The sequence below is a fragment of the Nannospalax galili genome, unplaced genomic scaffold (genome assembly GCF_000622305.1).
Source record: "Nannospalax galili isolate Female #2095 unplaced genomic scaffold, S.galili_v1.0 scaffold202, whole genome shotgun sequence".
Taxonomy (NCBI): domain Eukaryota; kingdom Metazoa; phylum Chordata; class Mammalia; order Rodentia; family Spalacidae; genus Nannospalax; species Nannospalax galili.
In genome coordinates, this window is record NW_008349000.1 from 967,491 (window position 1) to 988,624 (window position 21,134).

The 21,134-nt window shown below is 33.9% G+C and overlaps 1 protein-coding gene across 5 annotated transcripts in view; it reads right to left on the minus strand.

The window, feature by feature from the left end:
- Usp15 (ubiquitin specific peptidase 15) overlaps window positions 1–21,134 on the minus strand; it is a 117,771-nt gene that overhangs the window by 51,018 nt on the left and 45,619 nt on the right. For 3 of the 5 annotated variants that reach the window (XR_001872761.2, XM_008846147.2, XM_008846145.2), the window contains exons 6-7: window positions 19,396–19,457; window positions 5,868–5,951 (exon numbers count right to left, since the gene is read on the minus strand). Coding sequence is in view for 4 of the 5 variants with exons in the window: in XM_008846147.2 (XP_008844369.1) it covers window positions 5,868–5,951; window positions 19,396–19,457 (146 nt within the window). In the remaining variant the exon portion in view is untranslated. Of the gene's footprint in view, window positions 1–5,867; window positions 5,952–14,117; window positions 14,641–19,395; window positions 19,458–21,134 lie in introns of those variants that run through there. The other 2 variants (XM_017801367.2, XM_008846146.3) reach the window with 2 other exon arrangements.

Sequence of the window (21,134 nt, forward strand, 5' to 3'; positions counted from 1 at the left end):
ATATATATTTTTTTTTTTCTTCCTTTACTTCATTACATGAATTTTGCTCAACAGAATAAAATCTGAGTTCTATCTCTGGTCCTGAGTGGAGATATGGCATTCTAAACTGCCCCCAAAATTATAAGATTAAAAAAATATATTACTGGCCCTTTAATCCCAGCACTTAGGAGGCAAAGGAATCTTTGTGAGGTTGAGGCTACCTAGTCTATAGGTTGGCCAGTTGGGCTACATAGTGACATCCTGTCTCAAAAAGAAAAGTGCCAAAAAAGGCCTGCCAATCACCTGCTCAGGAAGACTATCACTCAAGAAAGCTAATACACCCCAAGAAATGTTAGGTCAGGAGGAATAACTACTTTCTTAATGGGGTATACCCTTACAGATCTCCAAAGCCCTGCCTTTGATGCACTTGATTATAGATCTTCACTAAGCCTGTCTACTTTTCTGACTTCTAACTTAAAAGGCAGAACTTCTCCTATTCTCTCTTCTGATATTGGCCTACACTCTGAGCATGCCTGTCCTACATTCTGGGCAGTCTCATTCTTTTCTACAGGTTCCACAACCCATACATCTGCTTGCAGACATCTCTCTATGCCAAAAAGAATGTGGCTTTCTGTCTTGTACCTAACCAGTTCACTTCTTCCAGCTGATGGTGAGACTTCAAGCTTGGTTGTCCTGTTGTTTTTCTCTCAAACTCCAATGCACTCCAATAATACTGTCCTTCAGGTTCCTTTGAGCCTCTTAAAACACTTTTTTGTCAATGAGACTGCTAAGCTGCAAAATGGAGCCCATGTTCTCACGTAACAAAATTAGTTCCCTAATGTTCTTGCAGTTTTCAAATATATTCCCTCCTTCACAAACAGAAAAGGCCAACTCCCTGACTTTCAAAAAAAGAATCCATTCTAAGATTAAATGAAAATATCAGGGCTCAAAGAAATGAAACCTCGATCAAATCAAATTACTAACTGCTAGACTTGTAATATTTGCTTTAAACTTAAAAAATGTATAAAGCAGAAAAATAGAACTCAAGCTTCTTCTTAATTATCAGCTTTATTACTTTTTTATTTTATTTTATTTTATTTTATTTTATAGCCCAAAAGTACCAAGTATCTACTGGCAACTCAATGTATCATCACTCAGAATTAAATAAATCTCAGTTTGAGTACTTAAAGCTAAAATTAACAAAAACCCTTGCCATTCTTTTATTACTTTTAGTAATGCTAATCAGGAGCTTCTACTTATTTTTTAAAGGCCTGCATTTTTTTGTACATTCTATACATGGCAGATGAAAAAACAGACATATCCTAGCTGTGAAATAGCTATAGCAAAGGAGCAAGTACATGCTCATGCACGCATGTTCACACGCGCGCGCGCACACACACACACACACACACACAGAGACAGGTGGGGGAGGGAGGATGATTATAACTGCATTTACATACTCATTCTAAAAGTATATAATTAGGTACCTGTCACACCCTACATGTAACACAGATAGATACTGGGAGTTTTGTAGCAACATATAAAGAAGTTTGATGGGAAAGAATTTTTAATTGATGGGATGTGAAAAACAAACCTTATTTGCAAAGCAATTTTCTGGTTTTGTTTTAAAAAACAATCTTTAAAGGTATTCTGGTTTAACTGATAGGGATCACTGTAATGTTTACCCAGAGATTAGGACAGTCAAGATGCTCAATGATAATGAAAGCAAATAAATTCCAATACTTTAAATAGTTATCTTCATTTATAAACCACATGCTATGTATTTTAATCACACATTGAAGCTTGTTGTGGAAAGTACAAAACCTAGCAGTTGTTTATACACTTTGACAAAATGTGGAAATTTGAAAAGGTTTCCTACGCCCTAAAGAAGTCTCTTTTATCTTTTTTCATAATGATCAAAAACTAGTCACCATCTTTGAAGAGTATACTATTCATAAAAAATAAATTTATACAAGTAGTAATAGGAGTTTAATATTATGCTAGGTTAGTTCTGTGCCGTAAATCCTCTTTAAGGAAGATACATAAAATGGAATTTTGAGTAGAATCGTATTTTTGATTTTTTCATAAAAGTTTCAGATTAAGTTTTCAACTAGTATTTGACATTTGACATCATGAACATATATTGAATCACGCTTACTTTGTAGTTACTAAAAATGTGTTCAGTTAATATCAAGAATGGCTAATTCTGATAGTCTACAAAATCCACAGTTCCTGCTATGACTTAATCTTACACAGGGCATCATTTCCATTTCAAAAGAGATTCAAATGAACTGATGAGAAATGGGCTTTGTTACGGGATGCAAACAGATTCATTAATTTTTAGGGGCTGGAGAGATGGCTTAGCGGTTAAGAACACTGGTTGTTCTTGCTGAAGACCCGTGTTCGAATCCCAGCACCCACATGGCAGCTAACAACTGTCTGTAACTCCAGTCCCAGGGGATCCAACAGCCTCTTCTGACCTCCACGGGCATTGCACGACATGGGTGCACTTACCTACTTTCAGGCAATACACGCATATACATAAAATAAAAACTTTTTTTAAAAGTTAAAAAATAATTTTTAATGGCAATGCTAGTAACATATCAACTAAACACAGCAAGACAAAAGCACAGTGAAAAAACTGGCACTCCTAAAAATATTTAAATTATAATAGAAGCAAAAATATTCTATGAACTAAGAGGTAAAATTATTATAGAAGGAAAACAAACTGTACTCTAAAAATGAACTTTGTGATGCTGTTTTTAACTAAAAAGCTTTATTAAACTTAAATGAAATAATTGTATTTTATTGCACTTATAAAGATATTATTTCTGGAGATGAAAACTTTACCTTTTAGTAATGTTAGTGTAGGATAATTTTAGTTTTGATTTGTAAGTATGTTTCATAGAAACTTGTGTATCTATTAATCTTACTGTATAATCTAAATTTGCAGAACAACTACAGGTCTTAATATGTACTTTTATCTAAGAAGGGCACTGCCTGGTTAGCTAACCTACTTTTATGAAATTGCTCTTTCCATCTGAGCCTTGGCAGCTATTTATCGCTACAAGCAGAATGAAAATTCAAGAAATAAATTTCCTGTAAATTAACTGCTTAAATCATTAACTTAATTTTTAAAGTAGGAACAAAAATTGCTTGCATTTTATGAATGTTTAAGTTCTGTTCATTATGTAAACAGGTAAGTTAGACATAAAACTTAAGTTTAAGCTCAAAATGATCACAGAATGTAGGTAGTAACTACTGTAATTTCATAATATGATCTACAATTCCTCATTCAGAAGCTCTGAGATTAGATTGTACTATGATACTTTTGCTATGTGAATCGAGGAAATAAGAAAAAAACTGAATCACAAGACACCACATATACCAACATGGTGACTCCAGTCAAAATAGTCAATATTCAATACCATTTAGATACAGTGTTAAAAAAAATCTCTCCAAAGAATGACTGTAATGCCATAGCATACATTTAATTATTTCATAGTAAACGTGGGCGCAATCTACAATTAGCAGGAACACAAGCAGTTTTATATCCTACTAATATTAATTTTAATGAATTAAAAATACATAAAACACAAATGGGGTCATAGAATATTTCTTTTACAGCAAACTCTGCCTGCAGATATACATTTAAACAAAAAAAGAAAAAACTGTACCATCTAGATAGACACGTTTTCCATGTTTCACTATCACACTATAGTGTGATGCTAATAAACAAAGAGCATATAATTTATGAACTACTGAAATAAAATTTGCTTGGTTTATATTGGGAAACTACTAAAACAGTGTGTCAATATTCCAGTTACTCAGAGGAAATCCTTATAAATCCAGTTTAATTTTTCCCAATGAGCCTGAACTAGAGTAAAGTGGAAGGAATTTAAAAAAAAGTCATCAGGTAGATTTCAATGGTAATTTTTTTTACCTCTACTAATTAAGAAGAAGCAAATTTTTATGCTTCTTCCACAAATATAACTCATTTAATTAATTAATTAATTAATTAATTTATTTATTTTTGTGTGTATTTTACATAGAATATCCCAAACAATCTTATTCATCTTTATATCCACATCCCCAATGGTACCCTCACATAGCCTCCCACACACACTGGAGCCCATATACTCTGTCATCCTTGTTACTGTCCATTGTATTATCAGTACCCCCAGCTGTTCCCTCAGTGCTAGTCCATCCACTGAGTCTAGTTAACCTATGTAGAGTTCCTTATTTTAGGAAGATCAGCTCTTCTTCATCTAGCAGCAGTTGCCAACATTGGAAGGAATTTTTTTTTTTCTGGTTTTAATCTACAAAACTCTAGTGATGAATTTGAAGATAAAATATTTGTATTTAATTCCTATATTACTCAGTTATATTATTTGTCTAATTTTGTTTCAGAAAACCCCTCCTTTCATACTCGCTGTGAATACTTTTAAAAACAGACTTTGCAATAAGTTTTTCAATTGTCTTTTTTTTTTTTTTTTTTGAGATTATTTTGGATTGAAAGTTCTAAAGAGAAACTATAGAGACAGTTACCCAATGTTTTTTGGTGATACTTTTTGGATAATCTGCATTTTCTATTGTTTAGAAAGCTTTCTGATAAATTCCTTTACATACAAAGATATTTTGGGGCTTTCTGATTCCATTGAACTGTAGGTGTATTCTTGGACAAAACTGTGCTGTTTAAATTTTTTAGCCTTATAGTTATAGAATTAATCCTTTCTCATTACTTTTTCCTTTAAAATTTTGTTAGCTATTAACATCTATAATCCAGACTTTTGTTAAGTTCCCACAAACAAGAATTTTAATGGGAAATTAAACTTCTAAATGTAATTGCTGCTTTGTGATTGTTTCACAAACTGCTTTAGTGTTTTTGAATTTATAAACTAGAATAATCAGATGCTTTTTGTGAAGTGGACAATTGGGTAAGCCACCTGAACTGTTAAAATGATGCATAATCACAGGGTACAAACCCAATAATAAAAGATGGATAATCATATTAGAATCAAAGTTCTCACAAATTGGTTGGACAAATTACAAATAAAAAAGGCTTTCTTTATACTTTTATAAATAAGATAAAAATGCCAATTTCCAAGGCAGCATGCCTAAAGTCGCATGTTAGAGGAAAATGAGTTTCAAACTGTTTTCTTTAAAAATATTTTATTTTTATTTTATGTGTATGAGTGTATTGCCTGCATGCATGTGAGTGCACCCTTGTCGTGCAAAGCTGCAGAGGTCAGAAGAGGGCTTCGGATTCCTCTGGAACTGGTGTTAAGGATCGTTTCATAGCCACTATGTGGGTGCTGGGAATCAAACCTGGGTCCTCTGCAAGAGCAGTCAGTACTCTTAACCACTGAGCCATTTATCTAGCCCCTCAACCTGTTTTTATAGTAGTGTAGCACATATTTTCATAACCACCTAACTCTCAAATTTACTTATCATGGGGAAAATAAATTGCTTTTCTGTAAACGCTTTTTCCTAAACATAAAAATTTGTGAGTTCCAGTTAAGAATCATCGATACATGCTTCATAATAGGTGATTATCTAGACCAAAATGATACCTGAAATTTACATTTGCCCTATAAACTTGAGTTGTAACAAAGTCCTATATAAATTTCAATAATTAATATTTAGAATCTAAAATCTGAAAGTGCTCCCCCCAGTCAACTATTCCAGTACCTGACTTATATCAAGTAATTAAAAAACTGTGCTTCATCTCTTGTGAAGGAACTCCCAGGAGAACGGACGAGTAATTTCAAAGAAAACAAATTTTGATGTATGAAGATTTTTATTCTAAATTTTAGATACAAGAGATCTTTTTGCAACCATATTAGGGCCACCAGTTAAACAAAGAGTTTTTAAGATTCAGTGCTTACTTTCTGTTGTTGATGTTGTTATAATTATTTGATAGAGATGGAGAGATCTTTGGTAAAGTTGAAAAATTGGATGCACCTGGGGACCTTTAAAAATATGAAAATGTCAAATTAGATAAAAGATGAATTCTGAAATTAATTATGAAATAAAGAAAAGAAGAAACAGATGACAATGTTTGTAGTAAATGAATGCTGGAAAACAGATTTTATGATAAAATAATAAATCCTTTGGTTTTAAATTTTCATTGTATTTTTCCTTTGAAAATATAACAGTACAAAAGGGGAAGTTTTTCAAATAAAATTTATGTAATTATAGAACTTGCTATCAATGTACTGGCTCAATACATCCATTTTTCAGGGTAACAATTATTAACACTTTACAATCACTTTCTTTAAGTTAATGGAGTGAAGCTATTTCATTTTCTCAGTAGGCACCATGACATTCTAATGATATACAACACTGACACAGAGCTCAGAGAATGTTACCTAGTCATAGAACTTGAAGTCAACAGGGACAGGACAGCAAAGGAGAATTCCAAACATAGCCCCAAGAAAAAATATTTATCTAAAATTACCTCTGGAAAAACTGAAGAGCATAAATACGACTAAAACATACATGCCTCATTAATTCAGAATCTTTTGAGGGAGGGATCTCCATCACCACTGGCTTTTATATAGTAAATAAACTTTAAAGGCAGATATATAACCAATAATCTATTACACTGAAATGAGTACTTAGAGGTCTATGAAAGATTCAATTTTCCTTGAGTTTTGAAAACAATTTTTTTTTTGCTCTTTTGAGACAGGGCCTTCCCTGTAGTCCCAGCTGGCCTGGAACTCAAAGAATCTGCTGGCCTCTGCGAGAGCCACCACAAGGCCTGAGTTTTGAAAACAATTTTAATTTACTAGTTAACATCTAGCTCAAGGGCTGCTACTAAGCTGTACTAACTCAGCTATAGTAAGTTCTTAATCAGTGAGGCCCAAAGTGTTTGGTTTTCAAATATTAGTCAATTTCCTCTACTTGGGTGTTTATGAAGAATGAAATGGTCAATGGGAAGGAAAATTTACAAAATCTACTTAAAAGCAATGACATTTGTTAAATATAAGAAAAATTCAACTTTCTTTGTGAAGAGCTTCTTTTTGCTAATGAAAATCACATACCGATGCATTACTTAAGAAGGATTTCCATTTAGGTTCCTTTCTTGCAGAAGCCCTTTCACAAGATACTGTTTTACTGTACTAAGTTAAAACACAAAATACAATCAACTAAATATTAATAGAAAACAAGGTAGAAGACATTTTAAAAGTTTTAATACTCCTAATATTTTTAGCTACAGTTTTCAAATATTAACAGAGGTAGAGAAATATTTTGCATTTTGGTAACAGACACATTAAGATTTTTGACTAGGGGAAAAACCTAAAGCAATTAGAATTTGAATTATGATAATTAAGGATTTTTGTGTTTGAAAACCAGATTTGAGTTCAAACTTTTCAGGAACACACATATAACCCAAAATGTTCCCTCTATTTTACTTACAGTAAAAATTATGGAAATAAAGATACACTATTTCATTTAAGAAGCTCACACACACACACACACACACACACACACACACACACACACACACAACTTTCTGCCCATTCAGAGCTTTGACTAGTGATTAGCAACTGTACCCACAGATATTAGAAAAAGCATGGAATATCATGAAGTTAATTTGTATTTTGACTGTAATTTCTATAATTATTTACTCAAACATTAAATTATTACTACACGCTTTGTTTTTATTAAGTATGAGAAGATAAGGAGATATAATTCCTGATTTTAAGCAGCTTTCAGTAATCGGAAGAAATGACACAACAAAATAACTGTAAAACAATAAGTGCTTTAATAAATTTTAATATAAAATTTTGTAGGTGTGACATGAGGTGACTTGAAAAATGATGGGCAGTTAAGAGGTGTATGTAGGAATTAGGAGTATTCCAAAAACAGCGTATATAAAAACATCACTGCAAAAAGGGTGTGTTTAGGACATTAATAGTAAGTGAACCCTGCTAAAAGTAGGAGGTATATAGTGCTAAGAATAGAGGGTAGTGAAACAGGTACTATAAACAGCCTTGCATGTTTGATGAAGGAATCTGAATTTCTAGGTCATGTTACAGATTTTAAAAGGGGGCATCAATAGTATCAGATTTGCATTTCACTATAATTTGCTACAGAAAGAAAAATACAGTAGGGAATGGGGGCTAGGTTAGGGAAAAAAATGAGAAAGCTGGGATTCAATAAAAGGTAAAATTAAAAAAGTAGAGTGAGCAAGGGCAATGTGTGTTTGTTATTCAGGACGTAGTTCTCGAGGTATAGCCCATGGGGACTCTCCAAGACCTTTTGTGGTATCTGTGAAGTTAAAATTACTCTCAGAATCCTGAGGCATGATTTCAATGTTATCTGACAGTTGTCTGGGTGGGCACATGTACAGAAACTACAAAGCAATGGTAGGTGAAACCACTGGCACACTGACATGAAGGAAAGCAGCAGCTCATCACGGCCTGTATCACTCATGGTGAGAACAAAGTTTCACCTAAGAACATCATCTTCAAAAAGTCAGTATTGATTTTATTATATCTTGGTATTTAACCATACTTAAAAAAATGTCTAGCAAACTTCTAGTTTGCCAAAAGCACATCTGCTCCATACTGAAGTACCACGCTGTCTGAGCACAACCTGAATTCACGTGTAACCAGTCACCATTTCCATAGCAGTGTTTTCTCTTGTATGCAAAAGAGTCTTTTAATGAGACTTGGCAATCCTCTGTATATTTTCTAAGAAATGGATAAAAGAAGTCTACCATTCCAAGGAAAACAAGTGAAAGTGTGTATTGTAGGTGACAAAGTTTGAACTTTCAAGTAAAATCTTTATTAATGCTGACTTTCCAATCATGAAGCTGATAATTTCAGACTTTTCTCATAAAAATCGGTGATTTTGAAAAATGAGTCTTTTAAAAAGTTGTAAAATGAGGCCGGGTGTGGTGGTGCACGCCTTTAATCTCAGGCAGAGGCAGATGGATCTCTGTGAGTTCAAGGCCAGCCTGGTCTACATAGTGAGTTCCAGGACAGCTGGGGCTACAGGGAGACCCTGTCTCAAAAAGACCAAAAAAAAAAAAAAAAAAAAAAAGTTATAAAATGAGACATCAATATTTTGAAGGTTTGTAAAACTTAGTAAATCAATATTTTTCAAGTGACCAACATGCAAAAGTTACATATACAAGATTATAATTTGAGTATAAAAGTGCACTGGTATACTTCTGATTTCCACACTGCAATCAATTTCAAATTTACTCCATTAGTCAAATCTTTGATTAATCTGAAAATCTCTTCCCCTTTCCAACTACATGTCTTTATGAAGCTCAATTTCCTTCATGTACTTCATCCAAATAATGTATCACAGTAAATGACATACAGCAGTACATGATGTTGGCTATGTAACCAGATGTTGAAAGTTTTACAGGTATCTTAATGCTATTTCCAGTGAAGGTTTTTTTTTTAAAATAGTCAATTTTTATAAACATATTATTTATGTCAAAATACAATTGTTCAGTATTACTTATGAATATTTAAATTTTTATTTTAATTTATAGAGAGATAAACTGATAAAACCTATATATAAAGAAATTCTTTGTGTCACTAGAAAATTTTCAGAATGTAATAAGGCATTAACAGCAAAGCATTAGAAAACTTATTTAGGAGGAAGTATATGTGAGATATGGTAATTAGATGGGAAAGTGATGGTGAAGGAAGAAATCAGGAAGACTGAAATGGTACCTGAAATAGGAAATACAGGGAATGGCTACTTTTAGGTTGAAGGTTGAGAGGATGGAAAGAGAACGATTATTAGGTTCACTCTGTTGTGATGTCATGTATGATACTGAGGAAAAACAGAAATTAAAAGGATCTTATAGGCCTTAATACAGAACGGCACATTTGTGCCAATTTGAAGTAAGGGGAAAGGATCAGCACTGAACTTCTCTCCTGATTTGGAGCACTTACTATGGAATGAAAGGACTTCACACAAAGCTGTGGATTATCAATATATTTATGATATGACTGTAACTGTTGTACAAATTCAGTGAAGCCAGAAGAAGTCTTTCATAGATAACATGTGAATGATTCTCCCTAGAAATATAAGGATTTCCTTAAATTGTGAATGGGCAGCAATGACAGTTTTGGAAGAAGTTTGGATATCTAAGGGTGTAAAGACAAAACAAAACAAACAACCCAAACAAAATGGTACTTGGAGGAAGCTGATGGTTTCTTTTCTACTGTGGCAGATTTGCTTATGTTCATGGAAGACAGCATGAGAAAAGATAAATACATTAGTGCTTACTAAAAGTAACAGTGTGCTAAGTACTTTATATGCACAGGAAAGAGGAAGTATAAGAAAAGGCAAAGCAAAGTCTAGGATGCCCTGATACAAAACATAGGTAAAGAGACTGTCCTCAAGTATCAAGGATATTAGAGAAAGAATGGTAGATGTGGTCTTCAGGGGAAGTTGAAATCTGCTGTTAAACAACTACTGACAGATGACTATACTTCATGTATTTTGATTGGATCTTCTGACTTATATTACACATAGCCCACTCTAGCTAAAACTTAAGAAGTAACATCATATTAATTCCAAGTTAACTAGTCAGTCTACTGAAGATGATCAAAGCAATTTAGCAATGTCTGTGATATGATCTGGAAATTACTTTGTTTATTCTCTAGTGGCTTTCTAGAGAAGAGAGAAGAAATGCTTGGACTAGTATAGATTAACTGGACATCAAGCCACTTACCTAATGTTAAACTAATTTTGGCCAGTTTGGGCTAGGTGTAATATAAGGCAGTGTATTCATCTCTTAAAACAAGACAGAAAAAGATAAGACATCAATTTAGCTTAAATGGTTTAAAGAAAATTAAAACTTACTCTTTTCATTACAATGTCTACAGTATCTGAATTCCTTTATGTCCAATATGAGGTTTCAACTAAATGTATGTAATTAAAGATCAAGCTGACTTTCATACCTCTACAGAAAAATACAACTTGTTCTTGGTAAATTAACTGAATATTTAGATAGTCTAATAAAATATTGAGTGCTAAAATGCAGATAACTTTGGCATATCGAAACAATTACTAAAATGATTTTATTTTCACACTTAACATTATAAAACAATCTATAAATTTAAAGAACTCAAAAGAACCTCAAACTTGCTATATTTCTACCAATCATACGAAGACAAGTTCTTGAAGAAAAATTTAAAACCCTTTGACAATACCTTCACTTTTCTGCTACAGATTGCTTCTGTTCAAGAAGCATTTTGCTATGTGCTCCTCCTACCAGGCAAGCAAGGAATCAGGTACACAAAAGGAAGTTTAAGAGAATTTGTAAGTAAACTATTTCTTATAGCTTTTTCTTTTTCTTATGATCCTCCTGCCTTAGCCTCTTGAATGCTTATTCAAGATTATAGGCATGGTGCACCATGTTCTATATTCTGACAGCACAATTTATCTAAAACACTCAAAAGATAAAACATTCCACTTTAAAAATATGAACATGCGGTGACTTCTTTGGTTAGTATAAACCTCAGCACCAAACTTCTAACCTATTTTTATGGTCAGCTTTATTACAGAATATTTGAAGCACACACAAACTCATATATCCGGTATCAGTAACTCAGCTTCAAAAATTAAAATTCTATATCATTCTTATTTTATTTCTAATCCTCTCAAGCCCTTTCCTTTATGTTCCCCCTTTGTCCTAAGTTCCAGACACCTATAATTACAACTGTTTTAATTATTATATACTATTATGAATATCAATCTAATTTCTGTGTTCTATTTTCCCCTCAACTAACTCAAATACAACCTTTTGTTCTAGTTGGTTAGCCTGGATCAAGATTCAGACCGCACATGAGAAGTAGAGGCAGGCAGATCTCTGTAAGTTTGAGGACAGCCTGTTTTATATAGTGAATTGCAGGCCAGTCAAAGGCTATACAGTGAGACTTTAGTCCATATATTTGCACAATTTTAGTATAAGTAAAGGTTCTTACTGCTGCTAGCTAATTTCTCTAATTTCATCTTATAATTGCATTTATTTTCTATTTGTCCTAATTGCAAATCTACATATAGATCTATTTAACCTTGACAGGTATGTGCAATTATGAATTGTTCAATTCCTTTTGGAACTAGGAAAGAGAGTATTCAAAGTGAAAATTCTTAATCTGAGAATCCAAAATCCAAATGCTTCAAAAGCAAAACTTCTTGGGCAAGGACAGAACATTCAAAAAGTTTTAGACTTTGGAACTATTTTTATTTCTACACTAGGCATGGTCAGCTGGTAATGTTCATCCAAAATTTCCAAGATCTGGAAACATCCAAAAATCAAAATGACTTCTGGACCCTTACATTTCAGTTAAGGATGACTCAATCAGTAACTGTAATTGTCTATATTCTCTATCTACTCTAGCTCTGCAACATTTAGAACTGATGAACATTCTCTTTCTAGAAGCTTTATTCCTGTGATCTCTGTCAGAATCCAAGTTTTTTTTTTTTTTTTAAAACTTTTAGGATTATTCTATTTGATCCTTTTGTCTATTTTTTCTTTTTGGGGGGGACAATGTCTCACTACGTAGCCCAGGCTGACCTTGATCTGCCTCCTGAGTGCTTGAGAATAAAGGCATGAGTCATCAAGCCCTGTGGCTTCTTTTGTCTTAAATCATTACCTTGGGAGATCCAAGAGGTTTAGTATGCTGCTCTCTGCATTTTTAACCAGATAACTTCTATGTACTTTCACACCCCTGCTCCCCAATACCCATGAAAACAACTCAGTACTCACAGTTCTCATCATGTTCAAGCTTTGGCTCCTTATCTCTAATTGTACCCAAGACATTTTGGGTTTGGCTGCTCCACATATTAAAAGTCTGAGCAAAAGTCATCCCATACCTTTTTCTTTATGAGAAAGTTTCCTAATAAAACACTTAAAAAATTTAAACAAGCGAGTCTATGCACCAGTTCCTAATCCATTTAGCCTTATGATTATATAATCTGTGCTTAAATATTCTCTAAAATAATAAAAGTGTTTGTTATAGATGGTATAAGAGAAAAAACTATTAATTACATATATGATTATATCTGTCCCAACAAAAAAGTTCTAATTGTGTTGTTCATAAATTGTTCCTTCTTTCTAGAAGAATGCTGTAACATTGGATTAAGTTTATGCTTAGAGTTCTAGTCATCAGTTTGGAATTCTGCTAATCGAAACATCACAAATAGCACAGATACATGCGTAAGTATTACTTTTGTGGTTTATCTGTCAGCCACTCATGCTTTATCTGGCTGATGGTAAATTCCTCCGTGGATGTTTATTTGATCATGAAAATGCATAGAATTGGGGCTGGAGAGATGGCTCAGTGGTAAAGAGCACTGATTGCTCTTCCACAGGACCTGGGTTCAATCCCCAGCACCCACATGATGGCTAAAAACCATCCATAACTTCAGTTCCAGGGGATCCAATGCCTTCTTCTGACCTCTGTGGGCATTGCACAATAGGGGTATATATATGGGCAATACACTCATACACATAAAATAAAACTAGTAATTTATTTTAAAAGAAAATGCACAGAATCACCAAGAGCTTTCAACTTCTTTCCATTAAATACTTACATATCTTCTGTCAATATTTTTGAGTCATTAGTGAAAATGAATCAAACAAATTCTAATGTCATCCTCACAAAAAGGAATTTTCAGTTATTTCAGAAAACTATTCAAAGTTTTGCTTTATATAATGTTAATAATTTAAGGCATTTTGAAATAATTATACCTAAATGAAACAATGCAGAAAAAAATTAAGAGCACAACAGTAAGAGTTAACTTACTGATGTAGGTTTCTCTTCCTTTCAGAAACTCCAAGGTTTCTATAATTACTCTACCTTAAAAATACTTCTTAGAAATATAGAGTTATCTAGCTACACATCTCCAACAGATTTAGACTATTCACCTAGTATTAATATTCTTGGAAAAACAAATTTAACAGAATAAAAAAAATTAGGAAGAGGAAAACTTCTTAAAGGTAAAACTGGACAGCACTTGGGAGGCAGAGGCAGGTGGATCTCTATGGGTTCAAGGCCAGCCTCGTCTACATACCGAGTTCCAGGTCAGCTGGGGCTACAGGGAGACCCTGCCTCAAAAAGACCAAAAAAAGAAAACAAAAACAAAAAAAAAACTGGAAAGGACTGCTTTTGTACAACAGTAAGAAATCAGATACCTATAAACTGGATTACACATGCAAATTGTGATAAAACCTAGTAGCGTGGAGTATTTTAATATACTGCATGAATATATAATATAAAATTAAAATTTCAAATTATTTGTTGATATTTAGCAGAAAAATTCCTTTTAAAAATTTCCAAGTGCTTCTTGGGAAGAGTTTTAGATTTCTAGTACAGATTTTTGGGTTGCTGTACATGCTAATTAAATGAATATATATTGATGCTTTAAATACAATTATATTACATATTTTTTCCTTAATATTTGCAATACCTAGCTTTTCTTCAAGTGCTCTTCTGAAAGTCATAGTTAAGTGCTAATGTCTTCAATTCTGATCAAAATGGGCCTAGCACAATGGAAAGACTTCCAGAAGACTAGTGCTCTTCCATTTTCAGTGATATCAGAAAGTAAGATATACCACGACTTTCGCATGGGCCTACTGTGATAGCCCTCTTATAGGTCGTCGTTCATAAGAAGCATCTAGAATGAAAAGTCCGGGGTATACGGGTTAACCATAACAATTTATAATCTGCTAGTCTGGGTGAGAATCACACACATTTCAAGAAATGCTACAGAAGTTTTTGAGTGTATTCCAAAGAGCAATAGCATTACCATTATCAACAATAATCAGCATTATTAGATGAGTCACACCCAAATCCCTCTGAATCAGAAATTCAATGATGAGACCTGAATAGCGTTTAGAAAATTCTGCAGAAAGGAGCTCCTCCTTTCTGTTACCAAATTACAATTCTATTTTCCTTGCCGGCTACCCACTTTTAGTTGCTGCTGTTAAGCTATTCTAACATTGAGACAAGAGGAATCTGGGTCCTTACTTCAACTATACAAACAAAAAGTGAGTGACACTTCCTCTTCTCTAATCTCTACTCCTATTTCCCTCTATTATAAATGTCTAAGTGTTATTTTAATGCAACCTGTTCGGCTTTAATTTTATAAAAATGGCACTGAATTACCTTCTGTTTTTCTCAACTACATGTTTAATCCAGTATTAAAGATCTCTCTATTGTTACTATCACCTCATTTTTCTTACTCTTTCAGTAACTGTTATTTAGCTGTCTGTAACTCTCTACTAGTACAAATAATACAGCTACAAACATATCCCGAGTATTGGGTCAGCAGGATTAATCACTTCAAATTTAATTAAATATTGACTAATTCATAGAATCTGGCAATACTAGCTTACATTTTCAACATCAGGACATAAGACTTTTACGTTCCCCAACACTTTACATCAGTAACCTTTAAACTGCCATCCTGAGGGTGGAAGGCTGCAATTTGTACCTACTCTGTTTTCTGATTACTGGCGAGTTTGTCTACCTCCTTATCTACCTATCAGCACTTGATATTTTTATCAATTATTCACACCTTTTTCTATTTTCTAAGTGTATTATCTTTGTTTTCATTAACTTGTAAGTTCTCCATATATTATGGATCTTATTCCCCTGAAAAGTTTAGATGTTCCAAAAGTTGATGCTCAGTTCTGAACTTTATGTATGTTCTTTTTTCTTTCTTTTTTTTTTTTTCGGTCTTTTGGAGACAGGATCTCCCTGTAGGCCCAGATGTCCTGGAACTCACTATGTAGACCAGGCTGGCCTTGAACTCACAGAGACCCGCCTGCCTCTGCCTCCCGAGTGCTGTGATTAAAGGCATGCACCACCACGCCTGGCTTATGTATGTTCTTTTAACATAAAGCCTTAACTTCATTATAATTAAATCCATTTTTCACATGCTCTAAGATCCAAAAGACACAGGCATTTTCTAAAATTGCTTTATTAGCTTTAAAGCTTTACATATCTCATTTGGGTCTTTAATCTTTACAGAGTTAGCCTTTCCCAAATATTTTGTTCTCCGAAAGAAATCTATGAGGCTAGAGATGTAGCTCAGTTTGCTTTCCTAGCATGCATGAGGCCCTGGGTCTGATCCCCAGCAACATACATAAACTAGTCATGGTGGTGCCTCTGTAATCCCAGCAGTCAGGTGGTAGAGGCAGGAGTATCTAGAATTCAAAGTCATCCTTTGGCTACAAAGCAAGTTTGAGGCTAGCCTAGACTACACGAGATCCTGTCTTGTATAACAAAACCAAATGAACAACAACAAAAAAAACCCCAAACTACTTATCCTTAATATAAATTACATTGGAAAACTCATGTGCATTTGTAGAAAGTAGACTCTGGGAGTGATGAGGTTTCAGACAAGCATGTTTTATTTCAAGTGTCCTTCGAAACTCCTTTCTGTGGGTTAGGTTAGCCCCCTGGCTCTGTAACAGGGAGAAAGTAGGACAGCAACTAGCTCAAGGTAGTAAAAAGATTGCACCCCTGAGAACGATAAGCACTTCTAACAGAGGATATTATTGTTTATCCCATAGCATAAAAATGCCTGTGGTGGGAATCTGGAAGCTCCTCCACAGACAGGATGCTCTGCTGTGCCCTGCCTGGAAATCTGTCAATAGGGAACTCCAGCATGACTGTTTCAGTAAGGTTTCTGCAGTCATTTCTGCTGAATTTGTAAACCTTCATTTTGTGATGTTACAGACTTGCTACTAGGTATTTATCCTTTTAATTCTCTCTGTTCCATGCTTAATCAACTCAGTCATCCAAACTGAAAGTATGGCTATTGCAGACATTCTCTGGATAGAACAGTATTCAGATGTTTTTGTTTTTCTACAAATATTCTTAGTGATTAAGGAGTCACACCTTTAAAGAAAATCGATTCCAGATGCTTTATACAACTTGACTGCCTAGCAGTAACACGTTACCATACATTACATTCTCAAATACAACTAAGTCTTTCTCAGCTCATTAGTGTATCCTAGGATATTTGTCATTTTTGTTTTATGCTTTTTTTTTTTTTTTGCCATTGTGAAATTGTCTTTTTCTTAGCTTTGCCCAAATTCTACATGTTTGTCACCAGGCATAATGGTGCATGCCTGTAATCCTAGCAGGGAAAAAAGGATAACATGCTTAAGGCCAGTCTGAGCTACACAGTAAACGCCTGCCCAAACCCGCCAAAAACAACAGCACCCAAAAAAACCACACTGAATAAGAGGTATTGACAAGAGAGGCTTAAAGATAGATAAAATACATATCACTAGGTTAGACCATAAATGATATATCTTCTAATAAAGTTAGAATTTATAATGAAGGTTTTATTCATCCTTAATTTGGTTCCTCTCATATTTTTTTCTACACGGCTTAGTACTAGCACATAGCATGAGACACAAAACCTATGGCTCACAGACCAAAAAAGCTTTCTGCATGCATATAAATAAAGCTTTATTGTAGTACAATCCTATCTCTCTGATAACATAATGGAATAATGGATAAGGCTGCTAACATCAGCAGAGCTACAGTTATGACAGAAATCATATGATCCACAAAACTGAAAACACTTATCTGTTCTATTAAGATTATTGACTCCTGGGGATAGCAAAAGCCTACTGGTTTATATTAGGCCAACTTGCACAGTTTTCACAGCTCTAGGTAGTCTGATCTGGTTTTGGTATGTTATCTGATCATCAGTGTCATAAGGCCACTCATAGTATTTCTTATGTTTTACACTGAGTAGATACTTAACTTCTTGTGCTGGAATCCTTTATTTACACTTTCTTACGAGAAATTTAAATGATAAAATATCTTTGCATAAGATAAAAAGGGTAAAACCACTTGCTGGAGAGACATTTTAGTTCAGAAGAAAATCAGTGCCTAAGTAGCAGAGTTGTTTTTTAATTTGTTACATTGGTATCTAGTAAATTATTAATATATGCTATAAATTATTATTTTGAGGTTTTTTTTGTTTGTTTGTTTGTTTGTTTTGGTCTTTTTGAGACAGGGTCTTCCTGTAGCCCCAGCTGTCCTGGAACTCACTATGTAGACCAGGCTGGCCATAAACTCACAGAGATCCGCCTGCCTCTGCCTCCTGAGTGCTGGGATTATTTTGAGGTTTTTAAAAAAATGCAGATTCATAATCTCTCAGAGAACCTGAAATTCTGAAATTTCGAAAAAAAATTTCCCCAATACATTCAGCACTAACTAAATCTGAATTCATATGACTGTATCTGAAGTTCTCATTTATCTCACTTAGCATAAATACTGGCCAAAGAAACTTTAATATCTTAGAATATAGAGTGACCTGTAGATGTTACAGAAATACTGTTAACTACTGACTTATGTACTGTATCACTTCTTAAAGATTTGAAGTTTAAATACTGAAACACAAATGGGGTTAAGCCCTTTTTAAGAAATATTTTATTTATGTTATGTATGAGTGTATTGGCTGCATGTGTGCAAGAGCACCAGTGTTGTGCAATGCCTGCGGAGATCAGAAAAGGGTGTCAGACTCCCCTGGAACTGGAGTTATAGACAGACAGTTGTTAGCTGCTACGTGGGTACTAGGAATTGAACCCAGGTCCTCTCCAGTCCTGGGATTAGATTAAGTGTTTTTGATAATATAGTATAGATCTTATAATTTTAAAAAGAGTCTCAATTCCTCCATTATTCAACATCAAAATAACTCTTAATATTTGAGATACCATCTCTGTGCATTAAAAAAAAATTTTTTTTTGGTCTTTTTGAGACAGGGTCTCCCTGTAGGCCCAGCTGTCCTGGAACTATGTAGACCAGGCTGGCCTTGAACTCACAGAGATCTGCCTGCCTCTGCCTCCCCAGTGCTGGGATTAAAGGCGTGTGCCAGCACTCCCAGTGCATTTAAATTTTAAAGCATTTATTTAATAAAAATATTACTCTCACATCAGATTAATTTCAGTAAAGAAACATTTCATTAACAGGAATTTAAAAAATAAAATCACAAAAAAATAGTTCAAGAAAATGAACAATGCTTAGTAATTTGGGTATATTACACAGTCCAACATTTTTAACACTTATTTACATTGTATCTCATTATAAGAGATTTGACACTGAAGATTTTAAATGTTTTTGAGAGAGGGTCTCCCTGTAGCCCCAAAATGGCCTTAAACTCTCTTTGTTTACCAGGCTTGCCTTGATTTCAGACATCTGTCTGTCTCGGCTTACTGAGTGCTCAGATTAAAAGTGTGTACCACCACGCCAAACAAAGATTTTAAATTTATAATATTAATTTAAGTGCAAACTTCAACAAAGATGAAGCATGTAATATACAGTTAGGTTTTCTATCACTCTGGATTTCATCATCTGAAATAAAATATTCAGAGTCATGCAATGAATCATAGGTAGGAGCACTTACTTAGGAGTAGAAGGACCCCTTGGCCACGTTCCATCTTCATTTTTTTGTTCTATCACTAACACCTGCAAATATGACACAATAAAGGGGTTTTTCCTTAGCTATGAAAACAAAATAGTTCAAGGAGATAAGCTGAATACATTAAGAAACTGATTATTTAACAACACAACAGACAGAATGATATAAAATAAAAGTCAGTGAGAAAGAAAGAAGGTTAAAAAAAAATCACTGGTTCTGTAACTTTAAAAAAGGATAAGTCAACTGACTAGAATATGAATTTCCAAGTTTAAACTCTATGCTTCTTATTTATACTCACATTTTGTACCATACGATTGTATAAATAATAGATGCTCTATTGGTGATTATGTTGAAACATGATTTAGTTATTATTATGCAAATACTACTGAGAAACAGTACCACAGATAATTCCAAATTCTAGATTATATGTAATTTAATTTTAATGAGCATTGAAATTAAATGCTCATTTACAATATCTATGTGAATTCTGAAATGTTCTTTTAAAATCATTTTTATTACATATTTATTGGTATGTGGGGGTGTGAATGTGTGTGAGCCAGCATGTAATATGGGTGGACATGCCTTGACCCATGTGTGTATGTCAGAGGATAATTTGTAGGAGTCAGTTCTCTCCTTCCACTATGTGGATGAAAGAACTCAGGTGGTCAGTCTTGGTGGCAAACGACTTTACCCACTGAGCCATCTTGTTGGTTCTGAAGGATGAATAATGTGATCTGATGGGCTACATGAAAGAATGAGATGGCTGATTAGAACATTAGAATGTTCAAAAAAATTTTGATGAATGCAGGAAAATGGAAAGAAGGGCACATCAGACAGATGAATAAAGCATTCAAAATCATAGTACTAGGAATAGTGCAGTATATTCAGAGAACTGTATAGTAAGTTTGGTATTGCTAAAGGGTAAACTAAAAGACAAGGGTAATCTAAAGATGGAAGACTACAAAACCGTGACTTCCATGCTGGTTAAAGAATCTGAACTTTATAATCCTTAAGGAGCCAGAAAAGATTTGTAAGAGGAAAATAACCAGATTTACATTTTAGAATGAATATTCCGGTGTAAGTAAGACTATGTGGGCATGTAAGAAACTGGAGGTGGCAGATCTAATTGACTGTGAAAGATAAGATCTGGGATAGGAGTAGAAACTAATTCAAAAGATACTTACAAGGTAGAATCAGTGCTAATTATAATTAAATATCTTCATTTCTCAACATTCTGACTTTTTATGACTATATAATGAAGATCAAACTGAGAGCTGATAGCTCCTAACAGTGATTGGCAAAATATGGTCCACACAGCCTAGAACCCTGCTAAAACCAGTCTAAGTAATGCAATCATATCCACTAGTTATGCATTGCCCATGGCTGCTCTTATAATACTATAATGGCAGAGTCACAGTTGCAACAGAGACTTTATGTATGGCCATAGAGACAAAAATACTATTTGCTCCTTTATAGGAAGTTTAATGACCTATCTTACAACATCAGCTATTTTATTTATTTAATTTTAAATTTAAAGTAATTCTTACCAAGCAGACTACTAAGCTCAATAGGGAAACTAGAAGTTATTGACCAGCAGGGATAGAGAAGAGTTACAAAGATGAATCTAGAGACTGCAGAACCGATTATATAGTACACAATATTCAGAAAGTTCATAAATTGAGAAAACTAGTGTAAAATATGCTTAAAATAAAATTATTGCTGGG